Below are 23,155 nucleotides of genomic sequence, written 5' to 3' on the forward strand. Positions count from 1 at the left end.
TGCGGACATGATTAGGAGCTACATTGATGAGACTACTTTCAAAATAAAATGAGAATCTTCGTAACTTGTAACTGTTACTACTTATATTGTCGTTGTCGACTATAGTTCTCAGTAAGGTATCGACTTAAAGTACAAAAGGTTGTTTGCAATCATAATTGTTACGTTTTCACTGTTTTAAAATACACTTAACTCAATAAATGTTTTAGCGGGGATTTACTTTGAAAGTTCTGAGCGGAAGATGTCGTTGTTATTGTCTGTAGGATGATTGGAGCTAACGCCATTGATTATAGCTGTGTTTGACATCAATAACAGAGGGAACAACGGGATAATTAATCACCTGAGAATAAAGACAAACAGGTGATTTAAGGACTTCGACGACAAACATCTCCATTTCTTCGCAACTGCTTTTCCGCTAGCTAACGTTACCAGGTAAGAAATAAGGCTTTGAGTTTGCTGTTGTTTCTCCGTTAGCTTTTTCGGGATGACCTTTTTTCTCTGACAGACCGTGTATTTTTATTCCTTCTCAAATAGGAAGCTATTTCACAGTGACACGTTTTTCCCTTGACTTCTGCTAATCCTTGTTTGGACAAATGATGCCTTCATGTGAAGCGTGAAAGTCGAACTCCATACTCTTTTCTTTACAGAGCCTCGCCACAAAGTGAATGATAAACAACCTTTGTGTTAAGCAGTTTTGTAAAATAACTAAGTAGATTTACTCAAGTACTGCACTCAAGCACAATTTTGAGGGACTTTTACTTTCATTGAGTGTTTTAAATGGTTGCTACGTTTTACTTTTACCCAACTTCAATTCAGAGTTAAATCGTGTACTTTAACTCCAGTAGGTCATCCCTACTTTGCAGATTTGGATTAATAATGTGATATAATTAACACTTAAATAACACTTTAGCTACACTTGGGAAAAAATCACAAGCTTCCCTGCAGAATACACAGTAATTAAAACCAGCTGCACCTTTACCAGCTTTGATAACACTTACAATACTTTGATAATAATTTAATTATAATCTAGAAATGGGCCAATCTGCGTAATGAATACTTTTAGTATTTAGTATAACGTTTTCTGATTTACTTGAGTAACCTTTTGAATGCAGGACTTGTATTCCTACACGGTGGCTCTTTAACTTTTACTTGAGTACAATATCTGAGTACTTCTTCCACCTCTGACACACTTTATCTTTAGTTTGAGTTGAAGAGGCAAAGGGATAAAATACTGTTCATCTTACATATATTTCAATATACACTGAATGCAAAATAATAACAATATACTTTTTTGACTGAAGCTGATATCTCCCATTTCTTTCATCAGGACTCGACCCTTAAATTGCACACCTGAATGTCTTATTTGGATACAACAATATCAAATAATTAGATTTTGTTAATGGGAAAATCTATCAGACTTTGGCAAATCCAGCTAAGTTTATCACATTGATGCAGAACTGGTATGTAGGCAATATGGCCCAAAAAATGGCTTAATACAATATATATTAAAGGGGGATCTAACACAGTGTAAACACATTATACACCTCACAGCACATCAACATATTACTCACCTATGAATCCCATTTCTCTTGCGTATTTAATCAGTTGGGTCACACAGTTCCTTGAATTCATGCATAACTGTTTGTTACATCATGTAAACAGGCTACTTTCTTTGTATGTGTTTTACCTTCTGGTAGTAAACAATATGGGCCGCATCTTCTTGGATCACATCGGTGGGACTCGCCTCTTCTCTTGTGCCAACTGTGACACGATTCTGACCAACCGAACTGAACTCATCTCCACACGCTTCACTGGAGCCACTGGACGAGCTTTCCTTTTCAACAAGGTACCTGCACCTCACCTCCATCACCTGGATCATAGATAAAAGTAGTGGTGCAGTTGTTAGTTAAATGGTTACAATACTACATTTATGTCAGGATAATTAAGATGGTGATTTCCACTGTAGTTTGAGAGATGTTGACACCACATGTGGACTTATTTTCAGCATTTTCACTTTATTTTCCTGATGCAAAAATACAATCTAAATCTTCATGTTTTTTATGCCTGACATCAGACATTAAGATGTTTTATAAAATGCTTTGTTTTGCTGTAGTTTGCTTTATAAAGAACTAGAAAATAATCAGTAGAAACCTCATGAACTGTATCATTAACTTGTGTTTGGCTGCTGCCCTCCAGGTTGTGAATCTGCAGCACAGCGAGGTGCAAGACAGAGTCATGCTGACTGGGAGACACATGGTGCGGGACGTCAGCTGCAAGAACTGCAATAGCAAGCTGGGCTGGATGTACGAGTATGCCACTGAGGAAAGCCAGCGCTACAAGGAGGGCCGAATCATCTTGGAGAGGGCGCTGGTGAGGGAGAGCGAGGGGTTCGAGCATGTTCCCTCTGATAACTGTTGAGTTCTCCTTTGTCACAGTTACAATGCTCCATTTAAAGCTTTTCCTCCAGCATCAGTGCATGGACCGTGTGCCATTTGTGGTAGAGCTAAACCAAAAATAATATCACAAGCTGTGGTCTTTGTGGGAGTTAAAACAAAAAGTGGTGGATGGTTTCCCCTCATTTATAACATCTAAGAATCTCTCCTCTGATGGGTAATACCATTGATTCTCATTTTAAATCACCTGCAGTTTCAATGTGTTCCCAGCTGGCTGTGATGTTCGGAAAATGTGTTGTGGTGCTTTCAGAGAGAGGATTCACTCCTGCTGCCCTGCAAGAAGTTCAGACAGATGGATAGATTGTTATGTGGAGGTCTGAATAGCCATTAAAGGAATTGGTGAATTCTCACAATAAGATTTAGTTACTAAGCAGGATTCCTGCAACATATTTGTTTCCTGGGCAGTGTTGCATAATGCCAGACATTACTTATTTCAAGTATGAAGTTACTCTTCTTTAATATCAGCTGTATCAGATTATCCCCTAAGAACATCGATCACCATTTTGATTATATTATATTGCTGTTAACCAGGTTTGACCTATAAAGAGTACAGATGTATCCAGGATAAGATAAATAAAGTTGAACTTGTTTTGCATTTTATGAACCTTTCTGCAAACCTACATTTTTTTTTTATATTCCCTGTGCTGTTATTCAAATATTTAAATTGATTTGTGGCATCTGTCAAGTTACTTGAATGAAACTAAAGGTGAACGTGTTTTGTGAAAAATAAATAAAACACCCAAACCAGATGTATTCATTGAATCTGTGTTTTCTTACGTGTAAGAGTAACTATTGTGCCATTTTGTTTGGGGGATTAATTTATGTATTAGCGGTGATTTAAATGCATGTTTGACTCATTTAAGATCTATGTTTGCTGTTTGATCTTGTGTCATGTCCTGGACATTTTTGTTTTATTATAGTCCAAGTGCTTCATTTCTAATAGCAATAACTGTTTACTCCGCTACCTTTGTTTGAAGTTAATTAATAGTTACTTTACGGATTCAGATTATCAGCTACAATACAAAATATTAATAAACCAACACCAACTACACCAGGACAAACCATACAACTTCAGGAAGAGGACATTTTTATAAACTTCAAAGATGATGGATTGATACAAATATCGTGTCTTTTTATCCAACTATTTCATTTTTGGTAAAATTGTATATTTCAAAGAAGAAATGGACTCACTCCAGGTTTTGCATTACAACAATATGTCACCACTTTTTAAAAAAAGTCAATAAATCAATATTTCGTTTGAACCTTTTGTATTTATCACAATTTTTCTTTATATTTAATTTATATAATGCTTGTTGCACATATACATTTATTCTTGAAAAACATAGTATAATTCAGCGACACCAAAACAAGCGCACCCTTCTGTCGTCCCACTCAAGGCTTTCTGGGAAATGAAGGCAATATGTCGTCAAACAGGAAAATTTGAAGTACTCATTATCTGATGATGTGTAAGTCGTCGGACACCATTCCTTTATCCACTCAAAAAAGGGGTTATTACTTTTGATGGCATGTGAAGTCATCAGGGTATTTGAGTTGCTTACCTCTCGGACGGACACCAAACAGAGCAACGATGGCCGTCGGTGAGTTTAAACGGTTAATAATACAAGCTAGCATGATAGGCTAATGTTACAGGAACGTTTGTCCTCTAAATTGATTAAAAAATTAACAGCGAAGTGAAATTCTGCTAGCCGCTGCATATGTGTCAGTTATAGCGTGGTTCAGTTCAGTTAGCTTTGTGCTAACACTTGTATTGTGAGATAAATAACTATATGGAAACGACTGTTAGCTACTTGCAGTGGTGTAGAGAAACGAAGTACTGTACTGTTTTGAGACATTATTACTTTACTATTTGTTGCTACTGTGTACTTCTAACCCCCTACAATTCAGAGGTAAATCGTGTACTTTTACTCCACTACGTGTATTTAATACCTTAGTTACCCTGCATATTGGGATTAATGATATTACATATATAATCAACACTTAAATCAGACTTTAGTTACACCTGGAGTAAGTCCACTTGCTACTTGCTCCACCATTACCAGCTGTGTTTAATTAAGGCATCAATAATTATAACGGGAACATGTGCTTTATTACTTTTATGTGTGTTACTTTTAGAATATGTTGATGCCAATACTTTTGTTCTTGTACTTGGTTAAACTTTGCAATGCAGGACATTAAACCGAGTATTCCTGCACTGTGGTACTTTTACTTAATTACAAGATATGAGTACTTATTCCACATCTGATTGTTATCCTCAGAAAATGTGAGCGTGGTCTTCAAGCTGTACTGCCTGACAGTGATGACACTGGTGGCAGCCACATACACAGTGGCACTGCGGTACACAAGGACCATCTCAACAGGAGCTTTGTATTACTCCACAACTGCAGTGTGCATCACTGAGGTCATTAAACTGTTTCTGAGTCTGGGGATGCTGACAAAGTGAGTGTAACATACTACACATTTCACAACAGGAGTGGTTGGACATGAAGGAAATACTCTAAACATGGAGATAGGGTTTTTACAATCCCTTAAGTAAATAAAGGGAATTATAGGTAACATCTCTCTCAAGACCTTAATATATTTGTGATTACATGTTTTGAGAATCTTTTGGACCAGAGGTGCTGCCTAACTGGTTTGTACAAGAAAGTCTTGTAAGTCCACTGTTCCATATACATAAGGATTATAAAAGGACATTCAAGAACAATGATGGAACGACTTCCAAAGTGTAATACATCTATTTAAATTAATCACCACGTTTGTTTGCACCTCTTCTTCATCGGTCTGTTTTTATGTCCCCTCTCCTAGAGAAACAGGAAGTCCTTACAGACTGAAGAGCGCTTTAATGGAACATGTATTCTGCAGCCCAAAAGAGCTGCTGAAGCTGAGCGTGCCATCCGTAGTGTATGCAATTCAGAACAACATGGCCTTTCTTGCCTTGAGCAACCTCGATGCTGCAGTTTATCAGGTATGAATTGCATCCTGCCTTTAATGATGTGTACAAAGGATTGTTTCCCAAACATAGCATTGACTTTGGCAGGTTTTAAAGGCCTCCCATCAAATATTTGCCAACCCATTACAGCTCTTTCTCTTTTTAATCCCTCTGAGAAAGCGACAGCATCCTCAATAGATTAACTAGCAGCTGCATGATGTTGCAGGGGAGCTAAGGGAGACACTTTTTAGAATTAATCACAGAAATGTTGTTGTTTGGTGGTTAATGATACTGTGGATTGTTTTTCACCTATACTTGTTGAGGCTGGAAAGGTGAAAATCGAAGCCCAAAATGCTAAACATTACACAAACTAAATTTCCCTATAGAAACATCGATCCCTTAAATGGGAGTCCCAAAGGAGTGTAAACAGTGGTTATTCTCGGCTCCTTATAATATCCAGTATTTGCAGAGGTGCCGTATCAGAGTGTTGCTGAACAGGAACACTCATCCCCCCCCTTTCCCTCAATAAATATGTTTTAAAAATCCATAGTTAATCATTTTTTAGAACTAACTTGTGCTTTCCTGTGTAGGTGACCTATCAGCTAAAGATCCCGTGCACAGCCTTGTGTACAGTCCTCATGCTGAACCGCTCTCTCACCCGGCTGCAGTGGTTCTCCGTCTTCATGCTCTGCGGGGGCGTCACACTCGTCCAATGGAAGCCTGGAGAGTCCACTAAAGTTCAGGTGGCACAATTTAAATTATACAACCAAACCAGGGTCCCTTTTTTAAAAATATTAGCATTAAGACAAATGTAATCAGGATAACTAAGAAGACTTGACTCTGAAAAAAAGAGACAACTGAAAATACTATTCTTAATAACAACTTTACAGAAAAGCTTGGCAATAACATCAAATTACCTAAAGCAAATGAATATTTGAGCACATTCTTTCATAATTTGGATGGACTGGACTAGAAAAACTATTTTTATTTTGTGAACGGTGAATCAGTAAACATGCTGTGACTCACAACTATCTTGGATTTTGTTTGTATTGGCTGGTTCTACTGAAATTGCAGGCAGGAATTTACCACCCCCTCTGTGGTGTCATGTCTTTGTTGTTCCAGGTTGAGCAAAATCCTTTTGTCGGGTTCGTTGCCATCGCTATAGCTGTCCTTTGTTCAGGATTTGCAGGTAAAATTGTCAAAGGATTCTGTGGGAATGGCTTGTGGTCCTTTTTTACCTTTTGATATCCAATATTTACAACCACACAAAATACAAATACTGAAACAGTCCCAAAAGAATCACCAGCTATTATCTTGAAATCAATGTCTTCTTTAGAAGTTGCTATGAGGAATTGCTGTCATTGAGGATTCAGATCTGTCTTGTTGTCTCATTATCTGAGATCGTTGAGTATTTACTTGTAGTTTTGTATCTATTTCTGCTAAAGGTGTGTACTTTGAGAAGGTGTTAAAGAGCTCCGATACTTCCCTGTGGGTGAGAAACATCCAGATGTACCTGTCTGGTATCGTGGTCACCCTGATCGGTGTTTTCCTGAACGACGGTCAGAGGGTCCTGGAGAACGGTTTCTTCTTCGGCTATACGCCCTGGGTGTGCTTTGTAGTGCGTAAGTACGACTTTACCCGAGGGTGTTTTCTATTTGATTTCACTTTTTTCCCCCCACAGTATTTTAGCTGACACTGCTCTTTTGTGCCTCCAGTTTTGGCCAGTATGGGAGGTCTGTACACGTCGGTGGTGGTGAAGTACACGGACAACATCATGAAGGGCTTCTCTGCGGCAGCCGCCATCGTCCTGTCAACTGTGGCGTCTGTCCTCTTGTTTGGACTGCATATAAGTGCGTTATTTTCTCAAACATCGTTGTTGGTGAACGAATGGTTAGGGTGGTACCAGTAGTTTGATGCATCACGCATAATGTTGTTGACACTCAAATTCTAAATCATTCAATTGCCGCACAGGTTGTTTTCTTTCTTGCAAGACTATTCCATTAGTCTAATCCCCAGCTGCAAATAAAGATTAGGTTACACTAGGATTTCCAGAAAGCCCAGAGTGTTGTGAATGTTATATTCATTGGAAGAAATGTGATGTATTTCCTAAATTCCCATTTTTTAATCTAATGAAATATTCAGCCTCAATACATATATTTTGCCTTTCTTGCCCATTTAACTGCATCGTCATTATATTTCTTTCGTAATTATATGAATGTCTCATTTCGCTTTCTTTGCCTCTCGTGCAGCGATCCCATTTGCCAGCGGAGCCCTCCTGGTGTGCGTTTCCATCTACCTGTACGGACTTCCCAAGTCGGACACAACGAAGCTGACCCGGGAAGAATCAGACAAAGAATCCAAACAGAAACTGATCAATGTGTGAGCCGCCAACCTGCAGCAGAGGAGTCTCTCATGCTGATGGACCCGGTCTAGTGTGTCGGTGGAGGGGAACAGGAGGTGGTCACCTTCTCTAGGGACCTAAAGAGCTCCTGCACTTTGGAGATGAGGGATCCACTTCCGTTATTCAGCAAACGAACACTCGGATAAGTTGTCTTTATGTTCAGTTCATCAGTAATGTTTCAGTTGATAGGAAGACAAACACATTTGACCTTGAGCTGGCCTTCATAGCCGGCTGCTTTTAAAGTCTGTAAATAACTTGAAACAATCATCAATGTCTTTAAATTAACCTTTAGTCATGCTGGAGCGATAAGCAGTGACAGGACTTCGTTACTCTTATTGTTATGCCTCAATATATCTGTTTTAGGAGGCGTATACATGTTACAAATGAATATCATGTAGGGATTTTTTCAATCATTAATTTGTCTGTTTTACACTGTGCAATGTCTATAGCCAAATCACATAGTGCTCAATCTGAATGTGCCCGACTCATGGGAAAATCTACTTGAAAGGATGACGACAGACTGCATGTGTGATTATATGTCGATAATATCATCTCTTTAGTGTCTTTTATCTTATTGTATCACATCAGTGTTGCAAGTCATTTTAAAGCTTTATTAAAACTGAATGGAAACAAAGGAAAAAGCGACATTGCTTTTTGTGCTCAGTATGTAAGAAATCCTACCATAAGAACAAATAACGACAATCAGTTCATATAAAGTTATAGAAAGGAATCCTACAATAAGTTTACATGAGCCGTTTGAGAGGTTTCAGTTGAACTCTATAATCATTTTTAGATTCTGCACTTTGTGATGCTACATTAAATTATCTGAACGTGTCAGCTAAATTAAAACACACAACTATTTGTTCCTGAGTATATCCCCTGGGTCCTGTTGTTCAGTTTGTATCAGCTACATACTTGTCTAAGTGGGACTCGGCTGAACCAGTTGTATCAGTCTAACCATTATGAGGTGTTTGTAAGTAACATAGCTGTACATCTGCAGTGAATGAGTACAAAAATAACTGAGATGCGTCACTTAACCTGTTATACTTTCAGAAAAGTTAAAGGCGTTTCATAATGTCAACGGCAACAATCAAATAGACTCAACCTGTTCCGCCTGTCTGCATTGCTTTTTCATCGGTGCAAAAGGCAGGAATTCTGGGTGTGACACTGAACATAAAAACTGTCCTCCAACATCGCTGCACGACCAACTCCTGCAAATAAGCTCTTCCAAACCTCATAACGATCATAGTCCTGGTCCAGGCTCCGGCCATCTCACATCTTGACAACTGCAAATGCCTGCAGACTGATCCACCTCCAAGCACCATCCGACCTCTGCAACACATCCAGAAGCAGCAGCCCAACTGGTTTTCAACCTATCTAAGTTCTCACACACTACTCCGCTCCCTTAACTTGTTACCAGTGGTTGCCGGAATCCGCTTCAAGAAACTGGAACGGGCCTACTGTGCTGTGAGTGGATCAAGCTCTTTATACATCCAGAACACGGTTGAACGACACACTCCAGCATGGGCACTGCAATTTGCATCTCTCACTGCGAGGTGGACCCAGCTTCCTCTCTGAAAAAAAGCAGACCTCTTGCTATCCTGGATCGATCTCCACATGAATATGAGGACAGCAGAAAGTCTACACATCACACTGATCCTAAGTCACTTTGGATAAAAAAAGGTAGTTCAAAGTAATCTAATGATCAAGATCTGTGTGAAATAAATGTGAGACCAAAGTAGATAGAAAGGTAAATTCTTCTCTAAAAAGAGGCCTTTTATTTACAGTAATTAACAAAAAGCAGTGTGGTACCTCTGTGATTAAAATCACACTGATTAGTAGCAAACCCATGAGAGCTTCACATTTTATCCACCGGTGTGATTCCCAGGATCCTCATCCCGCTGGCCAGGACAGAGCAGGCTCCGCTGAACAGTCGCAACCTCGCCTGTTGAAATTGAGTAAACAACAAGACGCTTCATTGTTTATAATATTTGTTTTAATTTTTGCAATCGAGAGCGGTTTGCAGTCAGTATTGTTCAGTGAAAGAATTTAGTATCCAGAGTATTTGTCTTTCACGTTGATGCATTAGGACATTGATCGTCTTTGCACCATGATGCAGAACTGTTCACCTGAATTATTTTATTTGTAAATCATGATCTGAAAGAGCAACCTTTTCAAATTTGAAGACTACATTTTAAGCAACTTTTCAGCAATGTATTTTACTACAAGCATTAACCTATGACCTGTAATTATACAGGTATACAGCAATTGATTCAACTGTAGAAAATTAACGTAGAAAATTTCAATATTGACTGTTAGCCACATACACCAGTGTTTGTACTACAAGTGTGTATAATCTGCAAACCTGTGACAGATTCTGGTAATTATTCATTATCTTAATGTGTTTTAATTTGGATAGGTCTGTTTTGGAAGTGGGGTTGTACTTCTCTCTGTCAGTCTGCTCCTGTCTTTTTTGATAAATATTCATTTTACAGTTACAATATCATGGATAAACATCAAGGCCTTTTAAAAACCATTTTTTTAACGTTATTCTAAACGGAGGGCAAGTCAACTGCCATTTCCTGTAGACACTGTTTGTGTATAATGGCACCTCATACAACCCTGAAGAACCTGAATTATCCCTGTGAGGAAGTATTTGCTCATTGTACAATGTTGCATGATGGTGCATTTAAAAGAAAGCAAGATTTGTACTTCAAGGACTACCTTCTTACCTGTGCAACGTCCTGACTGCTCCCTTTTACTGGCAGCTCTCTGTGTGCTGAGGCAACCAGGTGGCTGGAAGACATTGAAAAGGAGGAGGTTTAGTACACTTAATGACCACATAAGCTGTAAAGTGCCAGTTAAACATTAACTTAAACCTCCTGCACATACCACAGTTTCAATAAAAAGTTGACGAGGTGTTTGGGCTGCAGATCCTGGGACGACTGGTACAGAACCTCATCGTAGCTGCAAACAACATTTTAGATACTTAAGTACAAAACAGTTTAGCTCAACACTGACGGACATTCTGATCTTCTTTCCTTGTTGTTTGAGAATAACTACAAATAAACAGCCATGACGTTTTTAGGAAAGTCTGCTTACCGGAGCAGGTGCTGCAGGATGACGATGCTCGTTTGCTCAAGTAGGAGGGATGGATCAAAGGTCATTGCCCCGACACCTTCATTCCTCCGAATTAAACTGCAGAAGAACACAACAATAAGAACATTTTTATCAACTGAAATGATGTTATTGTGTGTACGATGTCCCAATATATGATTTGACTACAATATGTTTCTATTGAAAGAAAAAGTCAACAATTACGAGGATCTGTGTTTCTCCGACTGAGATCACTGTCAACTACACCCTTGGCCATATAAAACAAGACATTTTTCATGTCCTTTTTACATAACCATGTGTCCCTTCTGTTTAACAGATTATGAAAGTTTTAGGACAAAATATTCTCTCTTTTTGTCCTGATCCATTTTTAGAAAAACCAGATTTTGGACACTTTTTCACGCTGTATTTATGGGTTTCCGAACCATTAGCCAATAACCAACCAAGGTAACGCCCACCCACTTTATCACCTATATACAGTGGGGCAAAAAAGTATTTAGTCAGCCACCAATTGTGCAAGTTCTCCCATTTAAAAAGATGAGAGAGGCCTGTAATTTTTATCATAGGTACACTTCAACTATGAGAGACAGGATGAGAAAAAAAAATCCAGGAAATCACATTGTAGGATTTCTAATGAATTAATTATAAATTCCTCTGTAAAATAAGTATTTGGTCACCTACAAACAAGCAAGATTTCTGGCTCTCACAGACCTGTAACTTCTTCTTTAAGAGGCTCCTCTGTCCTCCACCCATTACCTGTATTAATGGCACCTTTTTGAACTCGTTATCAGTATAAAAGACACCTGTCCACAACCTCAAACAGTCATACTCCAAACTCCACTATGGCCAAGACCAAAGAGCTGTCAAAGGAGACGAGAGACAAAATTGTAGACCTGCACCAGGCTGGGAAAACTGAATCTGCAATAGGTAAGCAGCTTGGTGTGAAGAAATCAACTGTGGGAGCAATTATTAGAAAATGGAAGACATACAAGACCACTGCTAATCTCCCTCAATCTGGGGCTCCACGCAAGATCTCACCCCGTGGGGTCAAAATGATCACAAGAACGGTGAGCAAAAATCCCAGAACCACACGGGGGGACCTAGTGAATGACCTGCAGAGAGCTGGGACCAAAGTAACAGAGGCTACCATCAGTAACACACTACGCCGCCAGGGACTTAAATCCTGCAGTTCCAGACGTGTCCCCCTGCTTAAGCCAGTACATGTCCAGGCCCGTCTGAAGTTTGATAGAGGGCATTTGGATGATCCAGAAGAGGATTGGGAGAATGTCATATTGTCAGATGAAACCAAAATAGAACTTTTTGGTAAAAACTCAACTCGTCGTGTTTGGAGGAGAAAGAATGCAGAGTTGCATCCAAAGAACACCATACCTACTGTGAAGCATGGGGGTGGAAACATCATGCTTTGGGGCTGTTTTTCTGCAAAGGGACCAGGACGACTGATCCGTGTAAAGGAAAGAATGAATGGGGCCATGTATCGTGAGATTTGGAGTGAAAACCTCCTTCCATCAGCAAGGGCACTGAAGATGAAGCGTGGCTGGGTCTTTCAGCATGACCATGATCCCAAACACACCGCCAGGGCAACGAAGGAGTGGCTTCGTAAGAAGCATTTCAAGGTCCTGGAGTGGCCTAGCCAGTCTCCAGATCTCAACCCCATAGAAAATCTTTGGAGGGAGTTGAAAGTCCGTGTTGCCCAGCGACAGCCCCATAACATCACTGCTTTAGAGGAGATCTGCATGGAGGAATGGGCCAAAATACCAGCAACAGTGTGTGAAAACCTGGTGAAGACTTACAGAAAACGTTTGACCTCTGTCATTGCCAACAAAGGGTATATAACAAAGTATTGAGATGAACTTTTGTTATTGACCAAATACTTATTTTCCACAATCATTTGAAAATTAATTCATTAAAAATCCTACAATGTGATTTCCTGGATTTTTTTTTCTCATTCTGTCTCTCATAGTTGAGGTATACCTATGATAAAAATGACAGGCCTCTCTCATCTTTTTAAATGGGAGAACTTGCACAATTGGTGGCTGACTAAATACTTTTTTGCCCCACTGTATCCTCCTAGGGCCCCATTGTGTTTTTTAAACCAATCACCTCACTGAGGGTCGTGGCCAGCAGCATTACCCTCATTACGATTAGAGCTACAGACACAGAATCAGCACTTTTAAAACAGGGCTGGAAACAGAGAGGTTTATGGGATACATGATCTGTTTTGTATTTTGAGACAAACACTCCAGAGACATGTTTTGTACATATCTGAGACCTATAATATATAGTTGAAACAGAGTATAATAGGGGACCTTTAAGATAGGCTCTGGGAATGTGAGCTGGGACTCGAGAAGCAAATAATTCCTGAAATAGAGTTTCATTCTTTTAGGTGTATGGTGTAAAAAACAGACCTGCAGAGTCGAGCATGTGTGTACTGGAGGAAGACTCCCGTGTCTCCCTGAGCCTGCAGCATCCTGTCCCAGTCAAACTTATAGTCTGAGTACAGAGGACCTTTGAAGTCCTGAAACAAAGTCAAAGGAATCAAGAATCTTTAAGCACATTACGCAGAAAAGTCAGATCTTTTACTAAAGTTCAAACTAACGATTTACCTGGACTATTAGTGCACTGATTCCCACTTTCTCTGCTATGTCCTCAGGGTCGTCCATTTCTTTAGTCGCTGTGGAAAGTAAAACAAAGGTTAATAATTCTCACAGTGGATATCCAAATGAGGGAGTCTTTAATTTCCTTTAAGGCGTAAATATAAGGTGTTCATGAACTGATGTTTAAATGACTCCTGCTCCTCCAGGAAAACACATGTCACAAACAGACCAATGGATGATTGGGGACATGCAATAAACATCTGACTAATGAAACAATTACTGCCTTTACTTTTGGACTGGCTCATGTTGTGCAGCATCCTGGTGCGAGCTTCATTCAGCACGTCCTCCAGGAACACCACCTCCCCACTCCGAGTGCTCATGCCCCGCACCAGGCCGAAGGGCACATGCTCACACCTGCAACCAGAGCGGGAATACACATTTAGTTGTGAAGAAAATCCGTATAACACTAAGAAAAAATACGTATAAGTGTAAGTGTTGTTATCACAATTTTAGCTTAGTACAAATGGATAAGTAGTTTTAGAAACAGCAGTCCTTGCAAACTGATGCATTATCATCTAAGCAGCACTTAAATGTTGAAGTTGGTGGAGGTAAAGCTTTTTTTTAACACCTATTTGGTATTATGATATTGCCTAAATCTTATCACATTTTGTGTTATATGTTTAAAAACGTTTTTATTTTTAAAGTTACTATGCTGTCAAATACGAGGAATAAAACACAAAATATTGCCCTCTGAGATGAAGTGGATTTAAGGTAAAAAGTAGCGTAGAATGTAACAAAACATACCTAAAGAAGAGTACATGAAAAGGTCTAAATACATTTTTAAGGTGCTTGTGATTTACTTAAGTGAATGAGTAAATGTACTAAGCAACAATTGAGCCAAGCATGCAGCTGCATTTACACTGACACAAGAGAAACAGTCATCTTTGAGAGCTGTTTCTGATTAAAAGCTACGGTCTGTGGTGGGCGGGGTATTTCTCAGTCCATCTTTTCCCATTTGGGTACAATCACAATGAGAGAGGAAATACTGGTCTCAGAAATACAATATTTATTCCGGACTGGAACACTGACTTGATTATATTCCCATTTAAACATATGTAGTGTGAAAAGTTATTGAAGAGGTTATATAAAACTAGCCTTCTATCTCTTAGGGCCTTTATACAACTACTACTTTAAGATTATAACATTAAGAGTTAACCGCCGCTCTTGTTATGTATGTGTTGTGTGCAGGTGGTTTTCCTACTACCTGTCCGCCCAAGTGTGTCCCAAAGCTCGCAAGACGTGGAACAACTGGTTGAAGTGGTTGGCTTGACTTTTATCCGTCTAAAAAATGAACAAACATGCTTTCAATTCAGGAAAATGATCAATATGTAGCAATAACAAGCATGTGAAGAGAGTTAAAGGAAAGAAGAAAGACAATCAAGAACTGTTATAGTGGCACAAACATTTGATATACAATCTCATTTTAATCGGCTCTCATACCAGAGTCAAAGGAAACCAGAATTACAGGACAGACGTCACTAAAGACAATCAAATGATCAACTTTCAGAATGTGGGTAAGCAAGTGTTCAAACATTTATGTGCACTGCAGGGCACGGCATGTGCGTATTGGTTTTTCTTCTTTCAACAATTAGGATTGTTAGCACTTCAGTGGTATTGTGCTTTATTTTGAACATGTCAGTGCTTTTATAACTGTAGATTTGTGTCTAATTATCAAATATCGGTCCTCCCTTAATTTAAAATAGAGAGAGTAAAATTGAGTGCACATCTTTCCTTACCACATAAATCATCTCATCAAAATTGTACTTTTCTTTCCGGTCCATCGCTGCAGCAAGATCTCTGAAAGGCAGAACATTACCCGTTACTGTACGATCCACTTTCACTCAAACATCCTTTCCGATGCAGTATTCATCTGATAACGTAGGTTTGATCCGTCATTTTTTTATTTGGCTGGATTCGTTGACCACATCTCCTCGAACTGACCTGGTGATGTAGAGCGTTGTGCCGTCGGCACGCTGGACCGCACAGACGCTGCTCATGTCTCCAGCTGTGGACGTATCCACTATGCCTGCTCCTGTCCTGTAAATACAGCAAGTCCATGCTAGCTCAAATTCTTAAAACACCAAAGTTATATAAAATGAACACAGCCTCCAGACTTAAACATCTTTACCTTGTCACTGAAGCGGGTCTTATTACTATAAATATGTGGTACTTTAAGTTGTGATGCTTGCAAACACAAAACTTGCAGTTCTTTGAATATTTATCTTCAGCCCTTGCCAGCAAAATAGGATCATGATCATTTGAGTTAAAACATTTCTTTAGACAATATATTACCAAAACTGTGTCGGTAACTTCTCAAATGCTGCAAGTTTCATACGGTTTTTACTGTTTATATTATATATCTAGAATATGTATATCTACCACTTACTGTTTATATTGACAATACAGTTGAAGCTAATCTAAAAGATATGGACAGGGCAGATACAATATTAAAGTCAATGTGTCAGTGCTCTCTGGTGGACAAACTATGAATTACAAACTGTAAAACACCACATTAAGGGACATACAGTATCTACATTAAAATAAAATCAACCTCCAACACAGTATATAAGATGGTACGTCACAAAGTAACCAACCAGAAAGGACCAGGGCAAAAGATATCTCATATTACCTGCTCCTTATTCAAAATAGATAAATAACTAATAAATAGATTCTCAGCCGATAGAGTGCTGCAGGAATTCATCCTAAAGTCTAGAAAAGGAGTCAGCATTTGAACACTTTGGTTTCCCTTATGTCAGAGTCGATAGGTTTTTGGGATGGGATGAGCTAAAATGCCTGAAATAATAGATCAGACATACTTTAGGGCAGTGAAGAAACCAACTGGGAGTAGGAAGCTGAACCACTGGTCTCCTAAGAGATGTTTTTGCTTGTTTACATGTTGACATACTCAGAGGATTTCAACAGGCCTCGGCTCTGCAGCTGCTGCACCACCTCCTGGGCTTGGTGTTGGTGAAAGGACTCCCCAGAGTAAACATCAAAGTGGACACTTAAACGCTGAAAAGATTTACAAATGAACGTTAAATTTGACATTAATACAGAGGATCGGACCTAACCCTAACCCTAACCCTAACTCAAAGGACATAATTCACCATTATATGTGGTTAATAAACGACACACACCTTCGTCTCTATTTTCTCACAACTTCTAAAGGATTATATTTCCTCTATTGATATTTTCTTTAGTTCATATGTCAGAGTTTAGGTTTTTTTGTTGTTGTCATGAATGGTATTTGTCCAGCTGGTCTTACTTTGTAAACGCGCTGATACTCGTCCACTGTGATCTCTCTGAACTGTTGCCATAACGACACAGCTTCGCTCTCATGCTGCTCCAGCTGTCTGAAGAAGTCTCTGGCCGCCTGCATCATGTCCTCATTATGCTCTGCTTCTTGGTTTACTAGAACATAAACCTGCAAGACAAGAACAAACAGAAGTGCCTCTATAATATTGAAGAAATATATTTTTTAAAGCAGGAACAGAAATATTTCCTCCCCTAGTGTTTCAAAGGGGAACTGTTGGAGGAGTTCTTTCCATTTTCCATAAAGCTACCAACAACACGGGATACACTGCATTCATTTCCAAAACGCATACTCACCTCAAACAAATGCTGTAAGGGATTCTGTTTCAGTTTCTCCTGACAGCCAAATTTTCCAAACCCAGCTCCCAGCAAACCTGAAGTAATACATATAAAGCTTACACAGAGAGAAGCTTCTAGGACTTTATTCACCATTGAATATTTTACACACTTTATCCTCACCGAACTGCATACCCCAGTCTCCGAGGTAGTTCATTCGAATAACGTTGTTTCCAAGTGACTGCTTTAGGTTGGCGATGAAGTTACCTGGATACGGTGATTATATTTATTTATATATATATTATTTCTGCTACTGAACAAATAGAATTCAAGCTAAACTCACCAATAATTGTAGATCTTAAGTGTCCAGCATGAAACTTCTTGGCAATATTTGGAGAGCTGCAAATTGAAATACACATTGATTCTGTCTGTTGACAATCTGAAAGAGGAATACATACATACACATGGTGGTGAAGTTATATGTCAAACACACCTATACTCAACTAATGTTGTTCCTTTCTTAAGAGCTTTGAAGAGTTCACTATTAAATCCAAATTTGTAATCATCCTCCTTTACAAATGGCTCCAATGTTTTCTAAAATCAGGAGTAATAGAACAGATTACAATCGCAGAATAAGACTTTTGTTTATGCCAAAGAGGAAAATAAAACCGACAAACCTCGACAAGAAGCTTCCGATTCACTTTGAAGTGTATCACTCCATTTCCAGCAGAAATATCTTCCACCACATTGTCCTGCTTTAACTGAGAAGTACAAAAAGATTTGAATGCATATAAATAAGGTCATGTGTGGTTTTTGTTTTTTTTTTGCTTAGGATACAGAAATATCGAATTATCTTTTTGATTGAAGTCAAATGTTATACGACACACATAATACAAATGGGAAAACTCAGTATTTGTATTGAGTATAATAAATAAACAATTGCACAAACAATAATGAAACCATTTACTCTCTGTGCTTTTTGCATTTACCTGCAGTGTTTTATATTAAATAATGAAAAAGCAATCTGTTTGTGAGCCTACAACCAGGCTTCCTACAACTGTAATCTTACCCGGTTGGCCAATTCCTCTGATTGTTGCTGGATGCCACCACTGGATGGTAAAACCCCAGTGCTCCGTAATGTGTTGATTGACAGTTTGAAATCAGGACTCTCTCTGAGGAGAAGAAGTTCAAGGAGCTTTAACAACCAAACAAACACATATAGAGAGGACAAACAGAGGTATTCTTAAACAATCTTAACTGTTTCTTAAAAACTGGAACTGCTGACAGAGCTGGTATGAAGACATCCTCAGATTGCTGCAAGGTACGACCCAGCTACACAGCAAAAAACACACAAAAAGGTCAAAGATGTCATAGATAAACAGTCTCCTCTTGTATTTACATCCTCCAGGGTCAATGCATGCTGCAAGGTTAGCATTAGCATACTATGTCATCTATTAGTCTTTCAGCTTCGTTACCTTTGCTGCTATCTTTCTTCTGAAAAAACAAGCCATGTTTCGCAAACGACCAATCACGCGTTTGTGAAAATAAAGTCGTTGCTAATTTAGCAACGATTACATTCTGTTTAATCAATTCACATTGGTATAGCTAATGCACTTCCTCCTTAGTCACACCGCTTCCTTCCAGCTCGTCGAATCAAAAGCTTCGTTTGCTTACTACGTCACCGACTAGAATGGGTTCGTTCGATTACTTTCTCCGTTGCTCCCGACGGTGAGTACCAGTGCGGTTACTTTAAACGGGTTCATGAAAAAATGAAACGTAATAAATGAATGTTATAAATTAATAAATATTTATATAAATGCTGCCAAATGTCCGCCACATTAAAACTTCAGAAAGAAAAGTACAAGCAAGGCGATTATGTGAAAAATAAGGAATAGGATTCAATTTAAATTATATTTTAGCTCATTTTAATACATTCATTTGGTTTTCATCTGCCGGTCCTATACAAACCCCACACGTTACCAGGCTTTACCATCTTGCACAAAGCAACTTTTTAGTTTAAACCATGATATTAAAAATGTGTGTCTTTATTAGGGGTCCAGATGGTTTTCAATTCTAACTCAAAATGACTGACGATGCCCCTTTAACTGTAGTCACTCTTCGCATGGCTTATCAGTTTTAAGTGTCACACAAAATACTTTAATTTTTGTTTTTAAATGAGTGTGAAAATCAGGACCTTTCACTAAACAGCTAATTAAAACTACAATACTAACATTTCTTTACAGAATATCCCACAATGGTGATTGTTGAGGTCTTGCCTTTATCCCAAATAATTACTTGTGGTATAAGACTTTTCTTATCCAGATATTTAAGACAAAGAAACTAAAGATAGACTCCTAATGTTCATAGACCCGTGGTGGCAGCATGTTAAAAACATGCCAAAACTCAGGAGTATGTTTTATTCCTTATCGTGTCAACTGAGGTGAAAAACCACAACAGATTTGTGTAAACGCTTTATTTGTCTGCTCTTCTTGAATGAAAGCCCCTTTATACATACAGCAAATCAAATCAAGACATTTTGGTACATAGAAAATAAGTCAAGCAAAGAGAATACAGTGTATACAAATGTAAAAGCAGTAATTGCCTGTACAGATTAAAACACTGAAAAAAAGCCAAGATGCCTGTTCCTGGATTCCAGTCTGAAGGTGGCCTTTGCGTGTCCCCTTGTCAATGTTGAATCCCTTTTTTCAAAAATGTACATAGAGATGTTAGTCGTAACATGCTCCCTGTGAAATAACTAAATGAAACAAAAACTATATAAAATCAAAAAGGCCAAGTGTTTGGCAGTCAGCCTTTTACGAAGGCATCAGAACAAAGCCAAATAAATATCGACACGGCAGTTAAGAGGCAACAAGTAGAGTCACAGAGAGTCCTTAAACAAGTCGGCAGCAGGACGCCCTCCTAACTCTGGTAGATCCAGCGAACGTGAACGCCACAAACTGAGTCCACATAGATATGGCACAGCTAGGAGAAAAGTCCAACTAGACCCAATGAGTCCCTGGAGTAGCTTGCAGAAAATTGTAATCCTTAACATCAGATGCCCACACTCAGGAAACATCTGTAGAGGAAGAAGATGACAAGAAGATGAGGACACGTCAATGTAAACACATTTTTAATCGCTTCCTCGACAACACCCACGTGTGTCTGTCTCTAAAACACACACCACAGATGCAAGGAAGCAATTCATATTGAGAATCTAAAGCAGAGGTATGGTTAAGACCTTCTGGATTTATTTGAATGTATTTAAAGCTGGCCTGTTCAGCTACGCATCGGACAAGCAGCTGTCTACTGTGCGAAATGTAAACACACCAGAGGTGACTCATGCCTTACACAGCAGGACCAAACTTTGCTTTCAGGGATCAGCAAGTAAAACTAAATACCACAACAAATAAAATAATAAATATACTCACAGCTGGCAGGCTGCTCCCCGAACCTTCGCATCAGCTGGTCGTGCGTGAACTTGACAAACGCATCATATTGCTCTGTTGGAAGAATAACACGTTCATTAGATACTATATGAATTACTCTCTCTACATTGTTCTACATATATTTTCCCCCTCTTTTATACCTGCAAGCTTTGTCGTCAGAATCTCGTCGTACTCCTCACGGATTTTGTCCTCTCGCTCTTTCAGCAGTCTTTCACAAATCATCCCAACCTGTCTGAGGGAAAATAAAGGCTGCTCTTTCTTGGTGGGAGACAAGGCACCGGAGGACGTACCTGTTATGAGAGTCAATATCACACTTTAATACATAAAAGATGACATGACACACAGACAAAGCCTTGCAACATGTTTAGGCTCTTATTGCAATACGTATTACTTTGAAAGCATCCAGCTTTACAGCCAAGCAGGTATGGCAAAACCAGTGTGAGGTTAATAAAACATGTTTAAAAACATAGTAAAAGAAAGTGAAAGGATAAAGGGACTTTCCATTGCCTTTTTTCTTATACTCAGGGAGTTGGCCATGTGGGATTTCCCATTGTTGAAGGCCAATTCAAAAGTTTATACCAAAGTAAAATGATATGCCAGACACGGGTAACTATTACAAAGCAAATAGGCCTCCAATAGAAGAATGGCAGGTCAGACTGACCATTGAAAAAGGCCATTCTGTCTCAGTATCAGGCTGGTAACTGTGGGCCGTTGTCAGCTTATAATACCCATGTTGACATCCTAAGCAGGATATAAACCAGCTGGATCTCAATAAATGCATTTTTGAGTTGATCAGTAAAGAATGGTTTATCATAGGTTTAATGGATTTGTGAAAACTCCTTAATGTCCTCACTAATAGGGATGGTAGCTACCTGGTAGAGCTGATCCACTGTGTATGTTCTGCAGATCCAGAGGACAGCAGCTGGTTTCCTGTTGGAAAGTACTGTCCAGGTGTCGTCGTTTCTGCAGCCGCTTGTACTCCTGTTTGATGTTGTGTAAAATTTGCTCTGAAACAGACAGAAAAAACACATGTTCCATTACACAAGAGAAATCTACACACAAGAGGTGCTGCATAAAAGCAAACATTTGATGAGCTCATGTTGCTTTTCTGATGCATCCAGGTAGATCAAGACAAACAATTGAAGAGATAGCATCAATTATTTTCTATGAGCATAGAACACTGTATCCATATTAGTAAGCACCACAAACTGAGTTTCCTTTTTATTTACTGAGGCAGAACATTTACAACATATGGCAAGTAATGCTTCGTCATCTTTAGAACCAATAGCTAAAAAGGAGTATCTTTATAACTTCAAGGCCCCAATAATGTTCAGAAGAACACTTTAATAATGTACACAACAGTCAAACCATTGCTTCCTGCTCTTCCCACACCTAACTTCCTCAAACCACTGTTAACTATTATTAAAATTCAGTTATTCATGTATAATAACTGCCGAATTGACAATTGAGCAACACAGATTCACATGAATATTCTACAATATGCGTCTGCCAAAGCAAAGGGGCCAGCAACAACAACACTTCTTTAACTTGACAAATTACATGTGGAGTTTGGTTTTGACGAAACTACAGACACCGGTACACACTGGGGGGAGGCTAATAGGGGAACGTTAACCGTGTGCAGTTTACACTAAATAACTATTTTCCCATAATGTGTTTGGAATTACACTGAAATCTAAAAATGGGATTTCAATTCCTACCTGTGGTGAGTCTGGACGACACTTCCCCGAAAGGCGAAGGCTCCATACGCAAATATTTCTGTGGTGAAGAGACCGGAGATATGATCGGGGTGCACCTCCTTCGTTTAGGGGAAGCCTGGTTCATTAGTGGATCAAAGTCCAGAGTCCTTTTCAGTGTAGCCCCGCAAGCCATGACTCAAAAATGTGTCTTAAAAAATATAAATATAAAGCTGTAATCCCTTGTTATCTGCGAAAGTCAGACTTGGGCCCCGGTCTGTGGCGATAATGCTAGCTAACGTTAGCTAAGTCAAACGGCAGCGGCAATTCCGGGCAGTAGACAAATACGCCTTATTGTCGTATCTCGTTGTCTTCTGCTGATAAATCTCATTAAGATTACGTTGAAAAATATGTTTTGAGTTAATCCGCGGAAAATAATTTGAGGTTAATTTGTTATAAAATCGGATGATTACAGATTTAGCTGCACTACATCCGAGGTGTACTCTCAACGGCTCTGACTAGTTTACCTTTAATTCTGTTCCATATGATGGGCTACGAGCATGCGCGAAAACGGTTGCAGGCTGGTACTTGTAGTTTTTGTTCCCAACAGCACCCAGCGTTTCTTTGGACAAGAAGACTACATTACCCAAAGACTATGAAATTATTTTTTTTCAAATGCGTTTGTTTTCTTATAAACCACCACACTACCAGGAACTTCCAATTTCACTTAAAACGTTAAAAAAAAAAAAGAAGAAGAAAGAAATAGCATTACTTATTATTTTTAAATGCCTTTTATTCATAAAAAATAAATATTTATATGAATAACAAAAAACATTACTT

The 23,155-nt window shown here is 38.9% G+C and overlaps 4 protein-coding genes across 6 annotated transcripts; 2 read left to right on the forward strand and 2 right to left on the reverse strand.

The window, feature by feature from the left end:
• The first annotated feature begins 242 nt into the window (after positions 1–242).
• Positions 243–3,199, forward strand: LOC134876966 (protein yippee-like 5). The gene is made up of 3 exons (XM_063902256.1): positions 243–429; positions 1,695–1,843; positions 2,194–3,199. Exons 2-3 carry the CDS (start codon positions 1,703–1,705, stop codon positions 2,413–2,415), a joined length of 363 nt encoding a protein of 120 aa, XP_063758326.1. The 5' UTR covers positions 243–429; positions 1,695–1,702; the 3' UTR covers positions 2,416–3,199.
• A 635-nt stretch (positions 3,200–3,834) lies between these two features.
• slc35a1 (solute carrier family 35 member A1) lies at positions 3,835–9,776 on the forward strand. Of its 2 annotated transcripts, XM_063901825.1 has the most exons (10): positions 3,835–4,048; positions 4,727–4,907; positions 5,274–5,433; positions 5,988–6,140; positions 6,520–6,586; positions 6,843–7,019; positions 7,113–7,247; positions 7,647–8,765; positions 8,807–9,481; positions 9,687–9,776. In XM_063901825.1, exons 1-8 carry the CDS (start codon positions 4,039–4,041, stop codon positions 7,778–7,780), a joined length of 1,017 nt encoding a protein of 338 aa, XP_063757895.1. In that variant the 5' UTR covers positions 3,835–4,038; the 3' UTR covers positions 7,781–8,765; positions 8,807–9,481; positions 9,687–9,776. The 2 variants fall into 2 exon arrangements, with proteins under 2 accessions (XP_063757895.1, XP_063757894.1); XM_063901824.1 differs by having other exon boundaries at positions 7,647–9,481.
• On the reverse strand, positions 9,542–18,817 carry rars2 (arginyl-tRNA synthetase 2, mitochondrial). Of its 2 annotated transcripts, XM_063901822.1 has the most exons (20): positions 18,651–18,817; positions 18,434–18,507; positions 18,245–18,347; positions 17,853–17,936; positions 17,669–17,769; positions 17,519–17,574; positions 17,359–17,442; positions 17,197–17,273; positions 16,853–17,011; positions 16,493–16,599; positions 15,529–15,624; positions 15,324–15,384; positions 14,792–14,868; positions 13,817–13,941; positions 13,537–13,604; positions 13,339–13,448; positions 10,901–10,996; positions 10,691–10,765; positions 10,531–10,594; positions 9,542–9,743 (listed from the first exon to the last, which is right to left on the reverse strand). In XM_063901822.1, the coding sequence occupies exons 1-20, from the start codon at positions 18,684–18,686 to the stop codon at positions 9,657–9,659; spliced, it is 1,740 nt and encodes a 579-aa protein (XP_063757892.1). In that variant the 5' UTR covers positions 18,687–18,817; the 3' UTR covers positions 9,542–9,656. The 2 variants fall into 2 exon arrangements, with proteins under 2 accessions (XP_063757892.1, XP_063757893.1); XM_063901823.1 differs by lacking the exons at positions 17,669–17,769; positions 18,434–18,507; positions 18,651–18,817 and having other exon boundaries at positions 17,519–17,614; positions 18,245–18,320.
• Positions 18,818–19,633: 816 nt separating this feature from the next.
• akirin2 (akirin 2) lies at positions 19,634–22,851 on the reverse strand. The gene is made up of 5 exons (XM_063902560.1): positions 22,340–22,851; positions 21,494–21,628; positions 20,762–20,911; positions 20,604–20,675; positions 19,634–20,251 (listed from the first exon to the last, which is right to left on the reverse strand). Exons 1-5 carry the CDS (start codon positions 22,509–22,511, stop codon positions 20,241–20,243), a joined length of 540 nt encoding a protein of 179 aa, XP_063758630.1. The 5' UTR covers positions 22,512–22,851; the 3' UTR covers positions 19,634–20,240.
• Positions 22,852–23,155: the final 304 nt, after the last annotated feature.

This window comes from Eleginops maclovinus, chromosome 15, assembly GCF_036324505.1.
Source record: "Eleginops maclovinus isolate JMC-PN-2008 ecotype Puerto Natales chromosome 15, JC_Emac_rtc_rv5, whole genome shotgun sequence".
NCBI classification, from domain to species: domain Eukaryota; kingdom Metazoa; phylum Chordata; class Actinopteri; order Perciformes; family Eleginopidae; genus Eleginops; species Eleginops maclovinus.

Bases quoted from the DNA above. Each gene is read 5' to 3' on its own strand.
- LOC134876966 (XM_063902256.1), top strand. From the start codon at position 1,703: ATGGGCCGCATCTTCTTGGATCACATCGGTGGGACTCGCCTCTTCTCT. The intron at 1,844-2,193 runs GTACCTGCACCT...GCTGCCCTCCAG, and splicing joins GAGCTTTCCTTTTCAACAAG to GTTGTGAATCTGCAGCACAG.
- slc35a1 (XM_063901824.1), top strand. The intron at 6,141-6,519 runs GTGGCACAATTT...TTGTTGTTCCAG, and splicing joins GAGAGTCCACTAAAGTTCAG to GTTGAGCAAAATCCTTTTGT. The intron at 7,020-7,112 runs GTAAGTACGACT...TTGTGCCTCCAG, and splicing joins CTGGGTGTGCTTTGTAGTGC to TTTTGGCCAGTATGGGAGGT.
- rars2 (XM_063901822.1), bottom strand. From the start codon at position 18,686: ATGGCTTGTTTTTTCAGAAGAAAGATAGCAGCAAAG. The intron at 18,348-18,433 runs GTTAAGATTGTT...TCTTCTCCTCAG, and splicing joins GTTCCAGTTTTTAAGAAACA to AGAGAGTCCTGATTTCAAAC. The intron at 17,937-18,244 runs GTAAGATTACAG...TGTACTTCTCAG, and splicing joins CAGAGGAATTGGCCAACCGG to TTAAAGCAGGACAATGTGGT.
- akirin2 (XM_063902560.1), bottom strand. From the start codon at position 22,511: ATGGCTTGCGGGGCTACACTGAAAAGGACTCTGGACTTTGATCCACTA. The intron at 21,629-22,339 runs GTAGGAATTGAA...TGTCTGTTTCAG, and splicing joins GTCGTCCAGACTCACCACAG to AGCAAATTTTACACAACATC. The intron at 20,912-21,493 runs GTAGCTACCATC...CTCTCATAACAG, and splicing joins CAGTGGATCAGCTCTACCAG to GTACGTCCTCCGGTGCCTTG.